At 57.5% G+C, this 21,072-nt stretch overlaps 1 protein-coding gene across 3 annotated transcripts in view; it reads right to left on the bottom strand.

Moving 5' to 3' along the window:
- Positions 1 to 2,574: 2,574 nt before the first annotated feature.
- Positions 2,575 to 21,072, bottom strand: part of Nmt1 (N-myristoyltransferase 1) — a 27,807-nt gene continuing 9,309 nt past the window's right edge. For 2 of the 3 annotated variants that reach the window (XM_005394559.2, XM_013519153.1), the window contains 11 exons: positions 17,083 to 17,191; positions 13,336 to 13,480; positions 9,986 to 10,104; positions 8,571 to 8,662; positions 7,497 to 7,613; positions 6,757 to 6,927; positions 6,258 to 6,366; positions 4,548 to 4,718; positions 3,887 to 4,054; positions 3,227 to 3,364; positions 2,575 to 2,930 (listed from right to left, as the gene is read on the bottom strand). In XM_005394559.2, the coding sequence (XP_005394616.1) occupies positions 2,910 to 2,930; positions 3,227 to 3,364; positions 3,887 to 4,054; positions 4,548 to 4,718; positions 6,258 to 6,366; positions 6,757 to 6,927; positions 7,497 to 7,613; positions 8,571 to 8,662; positions 9,986 to 10,104; positions 13,336 to 13,480; positions 17,083 to 17,191 (1,360 nt within the window). In that variant the 3' untranslated portion in view covers positions 2,575 to 2,909. Of the gene's footprint in view, positions 2,931 to 3,226; positions 3,365 to 3,886; positions 4,055 to 4,547; positions 4,719 to 6,257; positions 6,367 to 6,756; positions 6,928 to 7,496; positions 7,614 to 8,570; positions 8,663 to 9,985; positions 10,105 to 13,335; positions 13,481 to 17,082; positions 17,192 to 17,731; positions 17,767 to 21,072 lie in introns of those variants that run through there. The other variant, XM_013519154.1, reaches the window with a different exon arrangement.

Below are 21,072 nucleotides of genomic sequence, written 5' to 3'. Positions count from 1 at the left end.
CCAGTGTGGCTGGCCTGGAGGACCAGGGCCTCCCGCCCTGTCTGAGTGGAGGCTGGGCGAAGTGTGTGTCAGCAGCAGAGTGCTCTGGGCAGGTCAGGCCACGGCCTCCGGTTTCCTGAAGGACTCAGAGGCACGGCCGTTGGGGGTGGAAGAGAGCCTGGGTCCAGGGTAGCGAGAAGTTCCAAAGGCCCACACGGGAGGGGGAGTGTCCAAGTGCAACAACAGGGGCCCAGCAATCCCCTCATTAAAGAACACCCCAGGAAGCTGGGGGAGGCTGCAGTCAGCACTGGGATAGCAGGGCAAGGCTCTGGGTTCCATCCCAGTGATGCCAAAAAAAAATCTGAACTGAAAACCCAGAAAGTGCCCTTGCGGCTCAGGGGAACCGCCCGGCTGGTGGGGCAGGAGAGGCTGTGGGGTCTGGCAGAGCAGCCCGCGTGGCGCCCAGCCTCCGGAGGAGCTGAACGGCCCCAGGAGGGGCCGCTGTGAACACAGGGCGAGTCCTGGGAAGAAGGCGGCCTTACCTGCTGAGCAGCGCAGTGCCAGGGCAGGAGCTTTGTCCAGCTGCTTCCTTTGTTAGAGCAGTGCGAGGTACTAAGTGGAACAACAGTGTGTTTGGTTTTTCCTCCTCGACCCTGGAAATGGACGTGCTGCAGCACAGAACGCCTTCCAGAAGCGGCACTGCCTGCCGTTCCTGGTGTTTCTGAGCCATGGGTGGGACTGGCGCTGCCCCTTTTCAAGGGCTGCCTGGCAAAGCCGAGCTTCAGTCTCCCCTGGTTCTAGGCCCCCAGACAACCCTGTCTTCTGCGCTGGCCTGACGCTGTCTCCCAGATGGTAGCTCTGGACAGTGTCCAAGGCCTTGGTTAAAGGCTGGTCCCCTTCAGGGAGAGAATTCAGGACCGCAGACCCCTGCTCCTGGGCTGCCGGGCAGCAGAAGGGAGGTGCACCTGGCTCTGTCCCTGCAGGTGTGTCCCTGCAGGTGGGGGCAGCATCTTAGTGCAGCTGCCAGGAGGCCTGATGGCAGAGGGGTGCCATAGTGGCTGCCCGAGGCTGGGCAGCCTGACTCTGGGCCGTCCCTCGCTGGTGCCGGCCTGCCACGGTGCTGCGGTCTGCAGGGCCCCTTGGGGAGTCCCAAGCACGCAGCGCTGCTCTGCAGCCAGGAAGAGCTGCGGGAAGAGCCAGGGAGAGTCTGAAGAGGATGGAGACCAACAGCAGACTGCTGCGGGGTCCCCCAGAACAGTCGGGGTGCAGGCTGCAGATCTGGGCAGTGGAGAGGGAGGTGCTGGGCTCCGCTTCTTCCCAAGCAGCCTGGGGCACACGGCACCCGTTTCACGGCCCCGCCAACCAGAGGAAAGCCTGCTCCAAGGGTTTGTGCACCCCGGATCTCAGCAGCATGTGGAGAGAGGCCCGGCTTGGACTGGTCAGGACCAAGGCAGGCTGTGCACAGCTCGATGCTGCCCAGGGTAGGGAAGACACGAGTGCTGTCCTGCGAGTGTCCTGTCGCCGCAGTCTGATGTCTGTGCGGGTGGGCGGGCCCCCCGCCACTCCGACTCTCCCGTCTGCAAGGCTCAGTGCGCTTCCTACCAAGAACACCGGCTTCTGTGCTCTGGGAGTCTGCAGTGGAGGAGTCAAGTGTTGGGGCCTGCAGTCAACACCCAAGACCACCGGGGGGCGAGGCCCATGAGGCCCCTGGTGCATCCGCCTGCATTCCCAGACGGCACAGTCCCGGCCCAAGCACACGACGTCCTCCAGCTCTGCGGACCGCAGAATCAGTCTCGGCAGAGCACGGTGAGCCTGCAGGCCGGTGCACACCCCTGGGGGAGGCACACCCAAGGAGGCTGAGCTGGCTGCGGTGGAGGCTTCCTTCCCGTCGAGAAGCAGGAGTGCAGCGCAGACCCCGGCCTGGTGCTGTCACCAGCTTGCACGAGAATGTGGGCCCCCCGGGCAGCTGGGCCAGACGCAGCTGAAGAATGGCTGTGTGGACAGCCACATGCCTGGGCTCGAGGGCCCGCGAAGCTGGCATAACCTCCATACAAGTTCACACAGCGGCATCAACGAAAGCCAGCCTCGGGCCGTGGCCACGTAAGCCTGTGCCTGCTGCCAAGTCCAGGGCTGCCCATCACCCCACTTCCTGGCAAGGAGCAAGGTGAGATGCACAGGGCTGAAGGCTCTGGCTCTGCTCTGCGCTGTGCGCTCAGAACTGGCATGGCGTCTCCAGGCGGGGTCCAGAAAGGCAAAACCTCCCAGGGCACAAGAGCCCTGGAATTGCGGGGCAGGACAGGTCCTGCAGGGACAGGCCGCCAGATGGAAGGGGCCTCAGTGGGACCCGTCTCAACCATCCCTGCCCAGGGCCACCTGCCCGGCACCCAGATGGGAGCCTACAGAGCCGCAGGTCCCTCCGCCTTCCCTCTTCCTAAAGCCAGCGTGCAGGGAGCTGTGGCCCTAGCTCCTGTCCTGCTCCAGACCACTGAGGGGTACCGGCACCACCTCCGCCCTTGGCTCCCGAACTTGAGGACGACGGGGGTCAGCTTGCGGTTGGAGACCAGGCCCCCTCGAACATTTGGGACATGAAAGGTATTTAAAATATTTATGTATATAATATATACTTTTATTATTCACCCGTTAACTCCACAATATGCCAATCACGAGCTAGTTTCAGCAGTTACATTCCCTTGAGCATGGCTGCATGAGGATGTGATTAACTGGAAAACGGAGACCAGACATGGCCCAAGGTGACGTCACGCAGCCCAGGCCACTGCAGTACAATCATCGAGCCCGCTGGCGTTTGGTAAAGCTGGTTCAGTTCCGCTCCCTTCCAGGGACTCTCAGGTCTGAGAGATTGGACCAAGTGGTGGGTTCCGTTGCTGGCTGGAATCCTCAGTGGCTTTATCCAGAATCTCATCGACAGCTGGTTACTGTAACACAAGCCCGACCTGGGAGAGCCAACGGGAGAGGCAGGGTGGGTAGATGGCACCCGGGACGCGCCCGCCCCTGGAGCCCACAGTTGGAGGGCTGAGCGGGAGAGGTGGCTAGCCAGGGCAGCTCAACTCCCACAGCCGCCTCCTGGCAGGCACCGTCCCACCCCAGCCACACAGCGGTCGGCTTCTGGGGAAAGCCGGATAATCAGGCTCTGACGAGTCTGGGGCCAGGCCCTTGGCCCGCTGCACAGCTCTTCGAGGAGCTGGACTGGCCCTTGGGAGCAATGGGGTCTCTCAGGCCCAGCACGTACCTTCTCAGCACCCATGCTGGGGCACTTCCAGTTGTACAGGTAATACTGCAGGTTGCCGTCCCCTATGCCAAACTTGAGCTTCTCCAGGAAGGTCTTGTTCTCCATGAGATCCAGCGCATTGAATACGTCGAACCCTTTCTGCAGGGCAGTGGGGAGAGGACAATGAGGACAGAGGCAGTCGCCTCGCTCTTGCCCCACCACTGCCACCCTAGACAGGCCTCCTGGGGCCCCTCCCTCGGCCTCTCCGGGGCACCCCGCCTGCTCCCGCTGCCCCACTCCCCTCCCAGGAGCCCCTGGGGATGGGCCTGGTCGGCCGCTCCTCTCCTTGGAGACTCGGCCCGCCACTGGCTCCTGGGAGACACGGTGATGTGGGGCACAGACCACCACTCCAGGCTGTGACCAGGGTATTCCCAAGGCTCCGACTGGAGTGGCAGCTCTTACAGGACACAGCCCAACACGCGTGCACACACACACACACCCGGCCATGCTGGCTCCTGGGGGGCTCCTGTGAGGGTGAGGCTCCCAGAGGCTTGCTGCCTCCCATCCCGAGGCCCAGGCTGTGGGACCCCGCCTGAGGGTGCCAGGCTTGACACCTCCCGAGCTGCACCCACCATGCCCACCCACCCCTGCCCGTTTCTGAGGTGCCTGCCCTCTCCTCACCATTTTGGCAAGAACAAGGGCATCACTCATGAGGTCCAGAAGAGGCGTCTGAGTGTGGACGTTGTAGAAGGAGTAAGCAGCTTTCAGGCTCTTGTGGGTCGGGTGGTTCATGATGGTGGAGGGAAGTGTGTAGAAGCTGAGGAAATCTGTCACCTCGCCGCGTGCACTCTGCGGGGGCGAGAGGCCGGGCAGTGTGGGCGGTGCGCAGCCCAGGACCGCTGTCCTCCATGCTTGTACCCGGCTGCTGTGCTCTCTGGCTGAGCAGCACATTGGGGGAGGCTCGGTGGCTCAGGGCCTTGGGGCAGAGCTAGGCGGGGCCGGGGTGGTGGGCAGGGCATCTGGCCACCTTCCCCGCTGGGCACTGCTGCTGCCCTCTTCTTCCTCTTTTGCTTTTTAGAAACCAGGCCTATGTCACCCAGAGTGGTTTTCAACTCATGGGCTTAAGTGACTTTCCTGCCTCTGCCTCCTGCGTAGCTGGCACTGCAGATGCGTGTGTTGTGCCATCTCGGGCCTCTCCTGTGGCGCACACCCTAGGCGCAACTCTGCTAAGCTGGACTCCTGGTGCAGAAGGCTTGAGGGCTCACCCAGGCCAGGCCAAGAGCACCTCTGCCGACAGAGAGCTGAGGCCGAGCTTCCGGGAGGGGCAGGAGGCCTGACTCACCTCCACCACGAAGGTGTCGATGATGTTCTCCTGGGGGTAGAACCAGTGCTCCACCTCCTCCTGGCTCATGACTGGGGTGAGGTGGAACTGCTTCAGGTACCTGGCGAGCAGCTGGTGCACCGCTGGAATGTCCTTTCTCTCCATTGGCCGCAGCCCCGCGGTCTTGGGGCTCTAGATGGAGGTGGAGGGGCAGTATGAGATGCGCTGTCCCCGGGCCTATCCTCGGCACGGCTGCTGCATGTGTCCGAGTCCTCACCCTGTGGCTGGCTGTCCTCCTGCATCCCTGCTCCACGCCCCTCTGAGCTGACCCTCCACGCTGCGGCCGAGCTGACCACTCTGGCTGTGCCCGTGGACCTCCAGTCCTTCTAGCCCAGTGACTCTCTTGTTTTTGTTGTTGTTGTTGTTTTCCGGTACCAGGAATCGAACTCACGACCTCGCGCTTGCCAGGCAGGCGCTGTGCCGCTGAGCTAAATCCCCAGCCCTAGCCCAGTGATTCTCAAAAGAGGCCACACTGTCCTTGAGGGGACACAGGACAACAGCTGGAGATGTTTCTGATTATCACAGCTTGGGGAGGGAGCTACTGGCATTGACTGGGTTGAAGCCAAGGGCCTGTTTAGCATCTACAATGTGCAGGACGCCCCAGAGCAGGGAGCTGCCCGGCACCCAACTCCCTGGGCTACACCGGGCCAGCGCCCTGCCTACAGCTGCCCTGTCTTGGAAAATACTTCAGCGGAAGGAACACATGACCCTGCAGAGCAGCACTGCGCTGCCAGGCCCCCCCAGACGCTCAGCGCACAAAGGCAGGGTTCAGCCAGACTAAACTCCAGGTGCAGTCTCCACCGCTTTGCCTGGTGCTGCCTGACAGTCGCACCCCAGAAACAGGGCTGCTTTGGCGCCAGGCCTGCAGCTTCCCCTTCAGGACGGCTCAATTCCCCGACCTCCAGAGAACACGAGACCTCCTTCAGCCCTGGACTGGCAACAGCCCCCAGGACAGCTTCAGCCCTGGACTGGCAACAGCCACCCTGGGTCCTGTCCCCACAGGGGGTCCGGACACCCTGGCCGTCCCAGCGCCCTAACACTGTTCTTCCTGCCCAGGACACAGACACCGCGCCCAGACAGGGGAAAATGCCCCACCAGGTCTCTGGGTCCTCTTGGACGCAGCACTGTTCAGAGGGGCACTGCTGCCCCTCTCCCAGGGCATTAGCCCTGTGACAGGCAGTCGTCCTGCCCAGTGGTCATGGAGCCAGCAGCAGCCCTCTGGGCAGAGGCTTCCAAGGTGGTGCTGCAGACAGTAGCTGGAAGCACCCAAAAAAAGGGAGGGGTCACAGAACTGCACCTTGGGTCCTGAGGCACCGTGCCCTGGGAAACCAGGCTGAGACCCAGAATCCAACACGGGCCTAGAAACCTGAGTTCTCCCACAAGCTCTCAGCAGGCCTGTGTCCCTGCTCTGGAGCGGTGTGATAAGGGACTGGCAGCACCTTCCCACAAACGCTCCGCTCAGGCTGCGGCTGCCGGGTGCAAGAGCTCCTGCACCTGCCTCACAGCGAAGGCGTGGTCCCGGGCGCAGCCAAGAACCAAGCAAACCAAACAGCCGCCACAGAATCGGTGGGGGTCTGGTGGCTGTGGCAGCCTCCCTGGCCCCTCTGACTCTGGCCGCACTAGTCCCCGGGTGTTCCTGGCCCACCCTGCCCATGCCCGGACACCACTGGCCTCTGGCAGTCGGTAGAGCTTCATGGTGCGCTGCATGGTCATGTTCCTGCTCAGGTGGGAGAACTTCACCTCAATCAGCTTCCGGGGGTTAAGGGACCGATGCCAATACCTGAGGGGACACAAATGTCCTGTCTTCAGGGGACACTCACTGGCCAGTTAAGAGGCCCCTGGTTAGAGGACAGCAACAGGGAGACCTCCAGATGGCCAGTAGGTGGCGCAAGAGACACGCCCAGCCCCGCTAGCCTGGCGTCCAGGCAGTAGGGTGCACAGCTGCTCCCGGGTTCCCTTCTCCCCAGAGCATTCCTCTGCTGCAGGCCTTATCTGGGCACAGCAACCCACACTCCCGGCTCTGAGCTCCTGGGAAAGCTGAGGGGTGTGCCCCGCCGCGCCCCGCCCCGCGTCGGCACCTCTCCACCACCTCAGGCGGCTCTAGGGGCAGAACCAAGCCCCCGGGGGTGGGAGTCCCACAGGGCTGGGCGCCCTGGGAGCGGCCCGCTACCTGCAGGTGCCCACGGGCTTCGGCAGCACCACCCCGGCAGTGTACACAGCTTGGAAGATGCCCTCCAGGTGCACCCGCCGCGTAATCTCACGGATCAGGACCGGCGCCACCCTCTTGGAACGCAGCTTCTTGTGGACACACAGGAAGTTGATCTCTACCATCTTCTTCTCTCTGAGGGCAGGAAAGGGACAGGCACCAAGGCTGGGCTCTGGGGGGCTCCAAAAAGGTGTGTGGCTCACCCTCACCTTCGTGCAGCAGTCGGAAGGGGCACCCTCCCTGGCCACCATGCAGACTGCTTCCCAGGGAAAGCAGATGTCAGCACACCCCTTCCTATGTGTCCCCAGGAATGGGCTGAGCCCCCCCACCGCCCCTGCAGCTCACAGGGAAGCAGCACACAGACCACCCAGGCTATGCCAGAGCTGTTCTAGGGACCCCGGGGATCTGAGTCCTACAAGCACCCACAGCTCTGAGCCAGAAGGCCCATGGCAGGGAGTTGTGACGCTGCCAGAAGGACGGGCAGAGATCGGAGGTCAGTGCCATCTGCCCAGGGCCCCCAGGCTCCAGCCCAGCCTGAGCACCGAGTGCGTCACTGACTGTGGCGGGCTGACAGGACTGGGTGGATGCCGCCAGGACTCAGTGAAGCACGCAGCCCTGTGAGGTGTCCCTCTGGGCCCGTCCTCTGCTGGAGCCTGAGCTCCCCTCTCCCCGAGATGGTGGTGACGGGTGGGTGCTGTGCTTACGTGTCATAGATGTGGATATGTGCTGGGATGGCACTAATGAACCCAACCAGTTTCCGACTCGAGACCACTCGAACCCCGCAATGCCACTGGGGAAGCCAGCCAGGTGGCCGCAGAGCCCTGCAAGAGACAGCTGGGCTGCAGTACACGTGTGACAGCGGGGGCCGCCTGGGCTCCACAGCCGTGGTGGGTCTGACCCGATGCTACCCCTGCCCCGCCCACCCCGGGAGGAAGAGCTGAGTTCTCTCAGGGCCGAGACTTCCCAGACACAGGGTTGGAGGCCCTGCTCTCCCTTCTGCTCAGCCCACCAGGCCATGCTCAGAGGACATCACACCTGATTCATCTGCCTCCACCCTGCTAGTGTGGCCTGCAGCACCGGCCTCAGGCTCAGGGGGCCAGTTCTCCTGGCTGCAGCTCACTGTGCCCTGGAGCTGTGATCTGTCTGCTTCCGTCCTGGTGCCTTTTTCTGCTGGCCCATCCCCTTTAGGAAGCCCCTCCCGCTGCCAGCCTGGCCTCTTCGTCCTGGATGTGAAACATGTGGCCCAGGCAGGCAGAGGGCTCAGTCAGGCAAAGCCCTTGCCACACACCTGTGCGGGCGTGGAGAGCAGACACAGAGGGACCCTTCTGCCTGCCTACAGGTCTCGCAAGTCTCACCCCTCCTGCCTGCCTTCCCATCTAACAGGTGCTCTGCCTAGGCCTCCCTCGGTGGTCAGTCCATCTGAAATAGGCATTTGTTCTGGCACCACTGAAAGCCGGGCTCCTACGGACACAGGAGTTGGGACGCTGCACCCACTCACTATGCCAGGCTCCTGGCCGGGTGCAGGCACGGGCATCCTACGCTGAGCTCTCTGCAGAGCGCTCGGCGACCCTGGGCCGGCAGTGATGGGAGACAGCACCATCCCTAGACCTCACCCCATACGAGCTGTCCTGGGAGCAGGGGCCAGGCCTCAACGCAGCCCAGACCTGCTGGTGCCTTCACTGTGGACTCCGCCGTTTCCAGAACCAAAAGAAATAAATTTCTATTGTTTCTACATTAAACAAGCAACCAAACACCCAGGAGAAAGCCTCGCCACGCACCACAGGAGGAACTCCGGAGAGTAGTCAAACCGGAACATGTTGTCATCATCTTCCACGTAGTTCTCATTCAGTAAGGTGTACAGTTCCTTCAGCTGCGGAGAAACGGGGCGCTCAGCCAGGTGGGGTCCGACTCCAACGCCCGCGGCTCTCAGCTTTTCAGAAGCACAGGGCCGGCCAGCGGACAGCCCCTCTCATTGGCACACCCATGCACCCAGCTTGACAGGAAGCTGAGCCAGTGGAGGGTGCAGCTGCGGGCAAAGCGCACGCAGCGGCAGCACAGTGGCTCTCACCATGGAGGCCTCTGTGAGCCGCTCTGGAGACACTTGGGGGAGAGCTGCCATTCTTGGTCCCACCCTGTCTGGTTTTTATCCCTCGCCTAAATAAAGACCTTTCAACATGTTTCCCAGCCCCCTCCATCTGCTGAGCCACATTTACTGTTAAAAAATTCTGTTCATGGGCTGGGGATGCAGCATGGTGCTGAAGCCCTGGGTTCCTGCACAGCATTATCAAGAGTAAGAAAAGCTGCTCACCAAAGCTGGGCGTAGTGGCGTACGCCTGTAATCCCAGCACTTGGGAGGCTGAGGCAGGAGGATCGCTGCAAGTTCAAGACCAGCCTGGGCTACAAAGTGAGGTCAAGGCCAGCCTGAACTGCACAGCAAGACCCTGTCTCAAAAAGACAAAAAAAAAAAAGAAAAAAAAAGCTGCTCACAAGTCACATGTGGTGTCAGCACCTGGGAGGCTGAGGCAGGATGGCAGGAGCCAGGGGCTGGGGCCGCAGTGCACGGTGCTAGTCAGGTGCCAGGGCCGGGCGCTGCATGGGCTATGGTGTGAACAGCCCTGGCAACACTGCAAGGCCCAACTCTGAAACAACCGTGTTCACGTTTTCATCGTTCCTTACAGGGAAACTAACCCCTCCTGTCAGAAGAGGTTCTGGGAGGCTGTGGTGGAGAGGGGAGGAGGGACCCCAATTAGCAACCCCAGCTCACTCATTAGCTGATGGACAAGAAGTAAGATGAGGAAATAAAATTATTAAAAAAAAACAAAAAACAAAACAGTGAGTGAAAAGCGGTGTGCACACTGACCTGGCGCAGGGCGGCACAGCCCTTAGTCCCACCTCTCCAGGAGACTGAGACTGGAGGGTCAGACCCCACACTCAGGCCCAGTTGGGCAACTTCGTGACTTTGCAAGACCACATCTCAGAAAATAAAATGCGCTGGGGACAGAGTGCATATGAAGGCCTGGGTGCAGTCCCCGATACCAACGAGACAAAAGGTGTTCACATCAGGAGCAACAGGATAGCCCCAGCCTCCCAGAGAGGACCAGTGTTGTCTGCGGGGAGCTCAGGGCAGCTCCAGGGAGCAGCAGCTTGGCCAACTCAGGCCCTCAGGAGGGTGTGCAGGCCCTGGCCTACTCACCACCCCCCGGTCGCCCAGGTCCAAGGCGTCCCAGGTGAAGCCCTGGGGCAGGGTGTAGGGCTCCTGGCGGACGTGGTCTTTATCAGGTTCCACAGGACCATGGGTGTTCACCACTTCGCCTGGAAAAGAAACACAGCCGTGAGCTTCTTGCCTGGTCCTGGCGGGAGGGAGGAGTTCAGCCCAAAAGTTGACCAGGGCAAGTTCTTCCTGTTCCCAGCAGCCCCACAGCTGAAGAACACTCTGTGCTTGGCAGCCGTGAGCCCTTCTCCAGCTACCCTTTGTCCCTCCACTGAGCGCCAGTGCATGGCAAGATCTCAGGACCATCACTGCATCCAAGGAGGCTCATTCTTTGGAATCCTTCTAAATCTCCCCTGGGTTCCCGAATGGGAAACGTTTCTCTCTAAACCCTGGCTGCCAGCCTCCCAGGGGTTGTGAAGAGTGCTGTCAGCCTGTGGCCAGCACCGATCCCAGTGGGTCTGAGAGGAGTAGCGACAAGGCTGTCAGCACTGAGCATGATGTGCTGGCCCCTTCCCGAACCACACGGTGGCTTCCAGGCGCCAGGCGCAGTCCTGGCCCCGTCAGCCTCGGCTTCCCGGAGCGTGGGCCAGGGCTGCTGCTGCCAACTCGGCCCCCGGTGCTCGAGTCCACAAGTGCCTTTGGGCTGAGTCACTGCCTGCACGGAGCTGCTGGGAAGGGCCCTCCCCGGCCAGCTCACCCATCCCCATGGGTGTGTGGGCGCCTGGAGCGGAGGAGGAAACATCCCCAGGCGAAGCCAAAAGCCGCCAGGCCAGTCCGGGAGAACTCTCGGGGCCTGGCTTCTCTGCAGGGAACAGACAGTGGGGTGGCGCCTCAGGTCTGCACTTCACGCTGCACACTCGGCTGTGCGTGCCGGCTGCCCCACAACGCTGCTGCGAGGAACCAGCTCTGGTCAGGAAGCCGACAAAGCAGTCTCAGGAGCCACCTTCAGTCCTGTGGCGGATGGAGCCCACACGCGCTCCGCAGAGACCTCCTGCTGGGCCCTGCACCCCAGCTTCAGACCGTTCCTCCCGCGAGCCCCACCCAGGGCGTATCTGGGGGGTACCCCACTCAGGGCTGTGGTCCGCCCTCCACTGGCGAGGGTTCTTGAGCACCCCAGCAGTACAGGGGTGGCAGGTAGCCCTGCAGAACATAGCAAGAATGCAGTTATCCTGAGGTGCTTGGAACTTACTTTAGTAAAGAAAGTAAGTTTCTTTCAGGGGCTTTCCTTCTGTACATTTCTGCCTAAAACGCTCTACCCTCCAACGTCAAAGACCCCAAACCAGCACTGTAGTGCACCGCAAAGGGCTTGAGAAACATCGGACCAAAGGAGCAGGCAGTGCAGATGAGGCGCGGCTCCTCTCTCCCACCTGCTGCATGCTTCGACTTCACAACGGTGCAAATGCAGAGCAAGGGTGACCCTCATTCTCCCTGTGAGGGCTCAGCTGAGGCAAGAAAAGTTCCTGCTTTCCTCCACAATAGCGACAGGGTAGCGTGATCCGGAAGGGGGAGCACAAGTTCCTCCGGGGCACACAGCAGCTACACACAAGCACTGAATGAGAACTCTCCGTGAAGGTGGGGTGCCATGAACCAGAATCCTCAATTTGACAGTCAACAGCTCCCCACAGGTGGAAAGATTAAGGAGCAGCTGGAGGCAGCACTGGCCAGCCCCAGACACGTAGAGGCAGGACGTCCTGCAGCCGTCCGACACCAGGGTCCCCACTGCAGGCTGCGCGGGAGGCCCCGGCCCCGTGAGCAACTGTGCAGCTTCCTCTTGAACTTGCTGAGAGCCAAACTGCAGACTTCTCTGTGTCTAGGTAGGAAGCAACGAGACCGAAGCGGCGCAGAAGCCCACGAGCCCCAGTCGGCCTCTATGAAGACCAGAGCAAGATCGTCTGCTTCGAATTCCCAGTGAGCACAGAACCTGGCCAAAACCTACGCGGTCTGACCACCCAAGAAGGACACCTGCCACCGCAGCCCACAGGCCAGGCGGTGCAGACCGGAGGACGGTGTTCTCTGCTGCCTCACCCTGGAGACAGCAACCCTGGGGCCCAAGGCCTGGGGGAGGCCTGGCTGGGCCTTGCAGACGTCTCTGGCATCCACACTCTGTGCCAGCCTTGGAGGGCCCTGCGTCCCCCGCCTCAGCCTCAGCGGGCTGGTGGTGTATCCGCCCACCACAGGGCTTCCTGAAGGTCCCAGTGGCGCTGACCTGCAGGTCTGCAGTGGGGACATCTGTGTGCTCTGTGCCACTCTCCTCCTGACTGTCCCCAACGTAGGACCCTTCCACTTTATAATGATGCAAAAGCAAAATACGCTCAACAGAACCTATACTTCAGATTGTGAATTTTAATCTTTCCCTGGGCTAGCGAGATGCAATGTAATACTCTTGTGATGCAGCTTCCGGTCAGCCAGACAACCCAAGGGGAGACATCTGACACCGCACATGCGCCAAGCTGTGATGTCCTGGGCACTGGGTGCACTGCTGACCTGGGCTTATCTGATGGTAACCCACGGTGAATCGCAGAGCACCTGTGCACAGGCCCAGCAGGAAGAACCTCTGCAGGGACCCTCCCTAGGCAGAGCTGCCTTTCCCCCTCCTGGTGTGTGGCCCAGCCCCGTCAGGTCTCACCATGTTTCTGGTGGGAAGCAGGGATGTCAGCAACCTGACGGTTACTTACATTAGGGGTCAAAACACAGGCTTCTACAGCACTCTCCAGGCCACAAAGGAAACAGGGACCGAGCCCTTACTGGGCCTAGAACCATGACTGAACCTTTCCAGAAACATCCTGTCACCTGCAGTCCCTGAAATGAGCCCTCAGGGTTAGCTACGGCTCAATCTGGGTTGGCACCTCTAACTCCACTAGCCTTTTACAGGTCCAGCATACCTTTTTCAGGCTGCTGCTGAATCCTGTAAATGGTGCTCCAGGAGCAGAACCACCCCAACCGAATACAGTGTCACACTGTGTGTACCAGGCACCTGTCAGCAAGAAGCAGGAGGAGGCTGGGATCTTCCCAGCCTGGGATCACACACTGTGAGATGAACGAGGCCATCCCAGCATGCTAAGGGGAAGACAGCCCTACCCCCAGGGGCCAACCAAGGCTCTTCTCCAGGTCAGTACTGGAGGGCGAGGGGCTCAGACTTGTTAAGTGTTCTCAGTGTGTGCTGCTGTGAAACAATGAGCTCTTGGAACAAGTCTCCTACCCGCCTCTAAATCTAACTACCCTAGAAACCACTGGCCGAGGGTCTGCAGGCCTCTCCTGGCCTCCCGCAGCTCAGCACTGGGCCCCACGGAGGGGGGCACAGCTTTCCTCTGGGGCAGGGGGAACACACATACCCAGTTTGGGGACAGGCTGTGTATCCCAGAACTGGTAGCTTCGTTTGCTGGCCTCTTCCATGGTTTTGGCAGGTCCCTGGCCCACTGAAAACAGCTCAATGGCCTTCTGTATTTCCTGGATCCTTTCTGCTGGCAAAGAGTTCATCTAGGGAAGACAAAGTTTGGGGAGAAAAGGCCCATTGTGTTAGTAAGACTTCTACTTACTCACCGAGCTCAAGAGAGAAGGCGTGCAACTCAACGAAGGGGTACAATCCCGTCCTAATCACAGGGGATAGGCAGTAGTACAGCACCGCCCAAGACCACAAGTGCCACCGTGGGCTTCTCTCCTTAAGTCTTTGTTGTTTGGTGACAAAAATAACCCACGCTCAGGGTAAATTTTCAAACAGTGCAGAAAAGTGGAAGACACACAGGAAGTAAACCTGACAATCCCAGCTCTCAAATACAATTCATTTTTTTAGGCAGAGTTTCAATATGTATCCCAGACTGGCTTTGAACTCAGTAAGTAGCCTAGCCTGGCCTCGAACTTGTAGCAATCCTCCTGCCTCAGCCTCCCAAGGACTGGGACTACAGGTATGTGCTAGCATACCTAGCTTCAAATATATTTATTGTTACCCACAGTCAACCTAAGGAGGTAAGAAGAGACATATATAACTCTAGACCTTTCTGCATGGAAATTCCAAATGCTTACACACTTCAGGCTGGGCGTGGTGACCCATGCGTGTAATCCCAGCACTTGGGAGGCTGAGGCAGGAGGATCACTGCAAGTTTCAGACCAGCCTGGGCTACAAAATGAGTTCAAGGCCGGCCTGAACTCCATAGTGAGACCCTGTCTCAAAAAGATAAAAAACAAAACAAACAAACAAACCAAAAAACTACGTCTTAGCTGTGTGTAGTGGTGTACATTTATAATTCCAAGTACTCAGGAGGCCAAACCAGGACAGGATCACAAGTTCAAAGCCAACCTAGGCAACTTAGAAAGACCAATTGTCAAATTAAAATATAAAAAGTACGGGGGATGGGATTGAAGATATAGGTCAGTGGTATAGAATTTGCCTAGCATATGCAAAGTCCTAGGTTCAATCCTTAGCATTGTAAATCAAAACAAAAAACAAAAAAACCTAGGGGGTAAACTGGCATGTATACCTTAGCACTCTCTGGGTTTAATCTCCAGTACTGGAATACAGAAATGAAATACTGTCGTGTCTTTAACCAGGCACCATGGTTCATGCTTGAAATCCCAGTTACTTGGGAGACTAAGGCAGCAGGGTCCCAAGTTCAAGGCCAACCTGAGTAATTTATTTTTAATGAATTTTTTTTTTTTTTGGAGACAGGTTCTCACTATGCAGTTCAAAGTGGCCTTGAACTCACAGTGATCCTCCTGCCTCAGCTTGGGATTATAGGTATGTACCACCATGCTGGGCCCTGCCTGAATAATTTAGTAAGATAAAAATTCTGTATTACAGAGGAATGGAGTATAACTCAATGATAGAGTATGTGCTTAGCAGAGGAGGGGCTGAGTTCAATCCTAACACTGCCTTTAAAAAGATACTGTGACTCCAGGTATGGTGGTGCATGCCTGAAATCCAAGCACTCAGGAAGCTGAGGCAGGAGGATCACTGTGAGTTCAAGGCTAACCTGGGCTACAATATGAACTGCATAGTGAAATCTTGCCTCAAAAAGACAAAAAAAGAAAAAAGACAGTGTCTTAGAGACTCTTCCACAAACCAGCCCCCTTTTAACAACCAGCATTCCATGTATGCACCAGCTTTCTACTGATGGGCATTTTGGTCTTGCTATGCAGTTCAGGCCGGCCTTGAGCTCACTCTGTAGCCCACACTGGTCTCGAACTCACAACAACTGTCCTGCCTCAGCCTCCCAAGTGCTGGGATTACAGGCATGTACCACCATGCCCGGCTTTGGTACTTAAAATTATAAAATGTATCATTATCTTGTTCTCTAAAAGGAAAATATCAAATAATCCAATGAGCAGCACAAGAAAAGAAATCTGTTTCTCAGACCCTCACTGTTGGGTCTACCAAACCTCAATCTCTGTGAATCCTGGGGAAAATGTTTTAATTTTTGTGTATTCCACGTCGAGTTTCAGCACCTTCTTGCGCGCTGGTTAACACGAGTGCTTTCTCTTTATGAGCTTCCCACTCCACTCGTGGCTCCTGGGTCTTGCAACAGGCTTATGGTAATGAATAGTTGTGCTCCACTCCGCGGAGAACAAGCAGGGGCCAGGGTTGCAAGGCGGTAGTGAATGCCTGGCGAACATTTGCAAGGCCCTGCGTTCCATCCCCAATAACACATACACGGAAGGGCACAAATCCGTAAGTGACTTTCTTCCTCTTGCTGTTTTTACCAAATATACCCTCTACAACGAACGATGCCACTCTGATGAAGCAGCAGAGCAGCTGCGATGTGAGTGACATTTGGGTAAAAACGCACCTCTGGGGCGTGACAGCGGCACAGTGCACGCTTAGCTTGTACCAGGCTGAGTTCTGTCCCCAGCACTAAAAAATAAAGTTAAAAAAATCCTCATTCCAAAGTTGGGCTTGAGCTCCAGTCCCCAGGGAGTCATCACACGCACACTCCCACGGGCGTCCCTCCAGGCAAGAACTGGGCGAGGACGCCTGACCAGAAGATGTGTGCAACCACTTTGTTCGTGCTCCACGAAGACCAGCCTCTGTGCAGGGCCAGTGAAGCTTCGAGGCTGGTTTCGAGGAGGGTTAGCCTGGCAAGAGCGCAGCTAACCTGTGGGCAACAGGCATGAGGGGTTTTCATGGTGGGTTTGGTTATCCGGAACAGAAATTACCTACAGCTGCCTCGGTAAGATGCAAGATTCACCTCAGCACGCGGGACTGGGGGCATGCAGCACAGCACAGGCCCCTGGGGCAAGAGCAGCTTTCTGACAACGCTGCAAACTGCCTCCAAGGCGATTCAGAAGGGCTTAGGGCCAGGCCTGCTCTACGCCCCAGCCTACCTCCAAGAGGATAAGGTTTAGCCTGGAATAAAAAGGTATTTTTTGCAGTGTTGTTTCTTGAAGAAACAAAATCACTCTTACTGATACCTCTGGGTTTCATGCCAGGGCACTGGTCTTGGGCTTATATGCTCTAGGACCCTGGGAACTCCTGGTTTTCATGACAATGACCATAGCAATTGAGAAAATGATTGCACATGGGTAAAGGCCTACCTTCAGAAGAGGGCTAGCCAGGCATGACAGTGCACACCTACAGTCCCAGCACTCTGGGAGGCTGAGGCAGGAGGATCACAAGTTCCAGGCCAGTCTGGGTAACTGATTGAGACCCTGTCTCAAAATAAATTAAAAAGGGGCTGGGGATGTGGCTTAGTGGTAGACTGCCTGCCTGCCATGCATGAGGCCCTGGGTTCTATCCCTGTACCATAAGAGGAGGAGGAGAAAGAAGAGGAAGAGAAGCAGGAGCAGGAGCACATGGAGCTCTTCTACATACAGTGGTGGGGACAGAGCAGAGGGCACTGAAAGCACTGCTCTGGGAACAAGGGCCGCCGCCCGCCTGTGCCCACAGAGCCTGGCCCTGCACACGTGCCTGGGACTGGGTGTCTTCTAAGGGGCAGAGAGGAGTTTCTTCACCTGGGTGCAGGGCAGCAGGGATCAGCACAGAGAGCTTCTCTTCCCCCTGGGGTAGCATGAGGAGAGGCTGCCTCTACATTACCCCCAAACACTCTGCTCGGAAAACTCAGCCACAGAGAACAGAGCCTCCTTGTTACCTTCACAGGCTGATCCTGGGTTGAATCTGTCTCACTGCCTTTTTCTTTCTTCTTTTTTTGTTTCTTTTTCTTCTTTTTGGCTCCAGTGTCATTGGCTGGACTCAAACCACTGCAAGACAAAGTAAACACTGATGCAGGGTTTTTAAAAAGTCATCTGCTTGGAGCTACAGGACAAAGGGCTTTCTGTGGAGCAGCCCATCCCTCACCAGGCCTGCTGGCTGAAGATGAGACTGGAGAGTCAGGCGCCAAGGAGGGGCATTTAGGGGACACCGGTGAGCGCAGCTCTCCTCCCAGGCCACCCTCCGCTCCCAGGGTGGGTGCTATACAAGGCTTGGCCTCTGCCTCCAAGGCCTTTTCTGTCCTCGCTGACTTTCTCTGCTTATTTTCTGTAGACTGCTATGGCACCAAGCCAAGAGACAGCTGTCCAAGGACACCTGTACCACTGCCACTTCCCTAAGCCCTGAGTTCAAAGTGTACGGCCACAGGCAGCGGTCCTCCTGAATGCCGGGTGAGGGTCCTCGAGAGGAACAGACGCGACGTGGAATATCTGTATCCTCATACAAGCTCTGCCCTGCATTCCTGAGATGCACGAGGTTTCCCAAGTTTCTCCAGCTTGATCTGAAGTGCAGGTAGCATGGGAGAGACTCACGTCCTGTGACCTGTGTCCATCCAGTCAGGAGGGACACCCAAGTGTAGGCTGCAGGCCCGAAGACAGCATCAGGGACTCAAACTGTGTGAGCATCACCTTGAGTGCAGCGCTCAATGGGTGAAACCACAGCAGAAGGCCGGGCTGCTCCTACCAGGGGAGAGGACACGGGATGTGTAGGAGAGGACAGGCGGTACGGGGACTTCCCTCAGACCACGCAGCGGAGGCTCCTCGGCCACACTAGGACAGGGACTGGGACATGGTTCGGTGGGGAGCTTTTGCTGAGCATGTGCAGGCCTGGGCTCCATCCTGAGGGTGAGGAAGGGGTAAAACCACCTGCTTCCTTTTCCTCGCTGCCCACTTCTGCCCATTCCTGCTGCTGCCGTGCAATCTTCAAAGAACTTCTATATTCTACATGGTGTGCACCTGGCAACTCTTCCCTTGCCATAGACAAGAACCTGGGCTACTGTGGCCCACTGGACTGTAACATGTGCCAAGGCAAGCCAGGACGACTACCGAACCTCAGAGACCTCACTGGACCACGAGCCACGGGACTTTACTGCACACTGGCCCAGAGACCTCACAGGCATCAGAGGGATCCGCAGCCCAGAGACCTCCAGAGACCTCAGCAGAAGCAGGCAAGCAACAGCCCAGCCAGCAAGGAAGCCACGGAACTACCGGTGGTGACCGCACTTCGGGAGCAGAACCTGCGTCCGTGCCAGGGTCCATACAAAAGCTTCAGGGGAGGGCTCCGCGCCCTCATACTCCACAGTCAAGGGAGGCTCCGCAGTCTGAGAAGTGGGAGCCCATCTACCCAGCCAGATCAGCTACAGAAGATGGAACTTCCTCCTTCAACTCCCCTCAGAGGATTTTGGGACGAGGGCTCTGGGTGGGGAGGGGAGCAGTACAGTTAGAAACAAAGGAGCTGAGTCACTCCCTTCCCTTCATTCAACTACAAAGGCCCAGCACCCTGGCGGTTTTCTGTGCTCCCAGGGCCCTAAGACGGGGAAGTCGGGGAAGTCGTACAAGCCATGCCCTTCTCCTCATTCAGCCCTGAACACAACACCACTAACCACTAACCCGCTGGAGCTTAGGGGTCCTGCGGGTGGCTGCCCCCGGAGGCAGCGGGAGGCGCCTTGCGTCGGTGGCACTGACCCTATAAATTCTGGATGCCTGAGCTACTGCGTGCCCTTTTCCCCTGCTTCACCCCTCTCCCATTCCTGCTGCTGTCCTGTGTGATTGACAATAAACTTCACTACATACTAAGACAAACACACAAACAAAACCATCTGCTGCAGTTTCCTTTCTCATTTGTTCTTGGGACAGTGTTTCCCTATGTAGTTCCGGCTGGTCTCAAACTTGCTGTATACCCAAGCGTGCTTTGAACTCACAATCCTCCTGCCTCAGCCTCCCAAGTACTGGGATTACTACCATGCCCAGTTTGCCATTTTTTTTTCTCTTGCCATGGGTGGATGAACCCAGGGCGAGACAGGCACTCCCCCAGCACTTGCCAGGTGCTTTTTAAAATGCGTTCAGATCCACATCTCCTTGCTCCTGGCACACGTGACTCGGGTGGTGGGGAAGGCTGTGAAGCCAGGGGGCTCTCTCGTGCACAAGGCTGGGGCTCTCTTGGTCTGGGGCAAAGGATCCGGGGTGACCTGTGAGCACTGTGAATGAGACACAGAGGCACCATGGGGGAGCCGGGGAGCTCTCAAGAGGGAACAATCGCCTCCTTGGAACCAGACGCCCAGGAGACTCCCAGGACCCTGGCAAGGAACAGACCCCGGGCTGAGATAACTTCTTCCTAAGGACACGCAGACCCGCCCGCAGCTATCACAGCTGTGTGTGGCTGTCTTCCCTGAAGGAACCCTCACTTCAGGCTCAGGACCACACACAGCGCCGTAAGGTTTAAAAGGACCGATGAGCTGGGCATGGTGGCCGTGTCAGGAGGGGGAGACGCCACCAGCTCAAGGCCAGCCTGGACTACATAGTGAGTTCAAAGCCAGGCTGGAAAAAAAGGCATCCCAGGAAGCTGATATCACAGAACAGCCTCAGCTGGGATTTGGAGAAAAGCAAAGCACAGGGTGCACCGAAGCCAGTGAGTCCTCCAAGACGGCTTTTCCTGGAGACAAGGTCTTGCTCTGCTCACGTTGCTGGGGCTGGTTTCCCAGCTCAAGGCTCAGCCTCCTGCGTGACTACGGGGACAGACTACCACACCAGGCTTTGCCATGTTTTCTGTTTCTTTTCCTTTGGATTGAACCCAGGGCTTTTGCGTTAAGCTATACTCTATCCCTTAATTTTTAATTTTGAGACAGGGTCTCATTAAGTTGCCCAGGCTGGACTCAAACTTGTGATCCTCTTGCCTCAGCCTTCTAGAGTACTGGGATTACAGCTGTGCGCCACCACTCCTGGCTTTTGAGTCATTTTTAGAGTGTGCACCTGGCTCACAGCACTCAGAAGACTAGGGCAGGATGATCCATAGAGCCTTGAAATTCAGGGCCAGCCTGAGCAACACAGTGAGATGTCTGTCTCTACCAAAAAAAGAAAGAAAGGGGAAAGGAAGGGGACGGAAAGGGGAAGGGGAAGGAAAGGGGAAGGGGAAGGAAAGGGGAAGGGGAAGGGGAGTGGAGGGGAAGGGGAAGGGGAGGAGAGGAGAAGGAAAGGGCAGAGCAGAGTGATCTCAAGTCCTGGGTAAGCATTCCAAAACTCAGCACACAGCAACACAGCTTCTCAGAGATCCCAGCCAGTCACTAATGTACTTTTCAAAAGGAGGCCGGCCAGAATCAGAGCCCACAGTACAACAAATCAGTCTGTTCTATCTGATTCCAAAGTAACGAGCAAGCAGGGTGTGGTGGCACACGCCTGTAATCCCAGTACTCAGGAGGCTGGGGCAGGAAGATCACCATGAGTTTGAGGCCACCCTCAGGGAGTTTAAGGCCAGCCTGGACTACACACCAAGACCCTATCTCAAAAAACCAAAAACAAAATAAAGAGAAGATGAGTTTAAACTTGTTTGGAAATTTTGAAATTTGCACTCTAATACAAATTGATCAGCTCAAGTCACCAAGGACTGACACGGCGGACAGACAAATGCACAGCGACAGACTCCAGAACAAGGAAAAGAGCAACCAAAAAAAAAAAAAATCAGGAGGCTCCCAAGTTCGAGCTCAGCTCTAACAACTCAGTGACTTAGTGAGATCTTGTCTCAAAATAAAGGAATTAAAAAACAAAAAGCGCTGAGGATGTGGCTCAGAGGGCCCCTTCCCAGCAACATGCCAGAGCCGCAGTGACGCTCCCGCAGTCAGGGCTGCAGGCAGCATCAACAGGTGTGGCCTGAGCTGGTG

This window comes from Chinchilla lanigera, unplaced genomic scaffold (genome assembly GCF_000276665.1).
Source record: "Chinchilla lanigera isolate Chin_1 unplaced genomic scaffold, ChiLan1.0 scaffold00050, whole genome shotgun sequence".
NCBI lineage: Eukaryota > Metazoa > Chordata > Mammalia > Rodentia > Chinchillidae > Chinchilla > Chinchilla lanigera.
The sequence above is the reverse complement of the archived record's forward strand: the minus strand, read 5'-3'. Positions and strand labels throughout refer to the sequence as shown.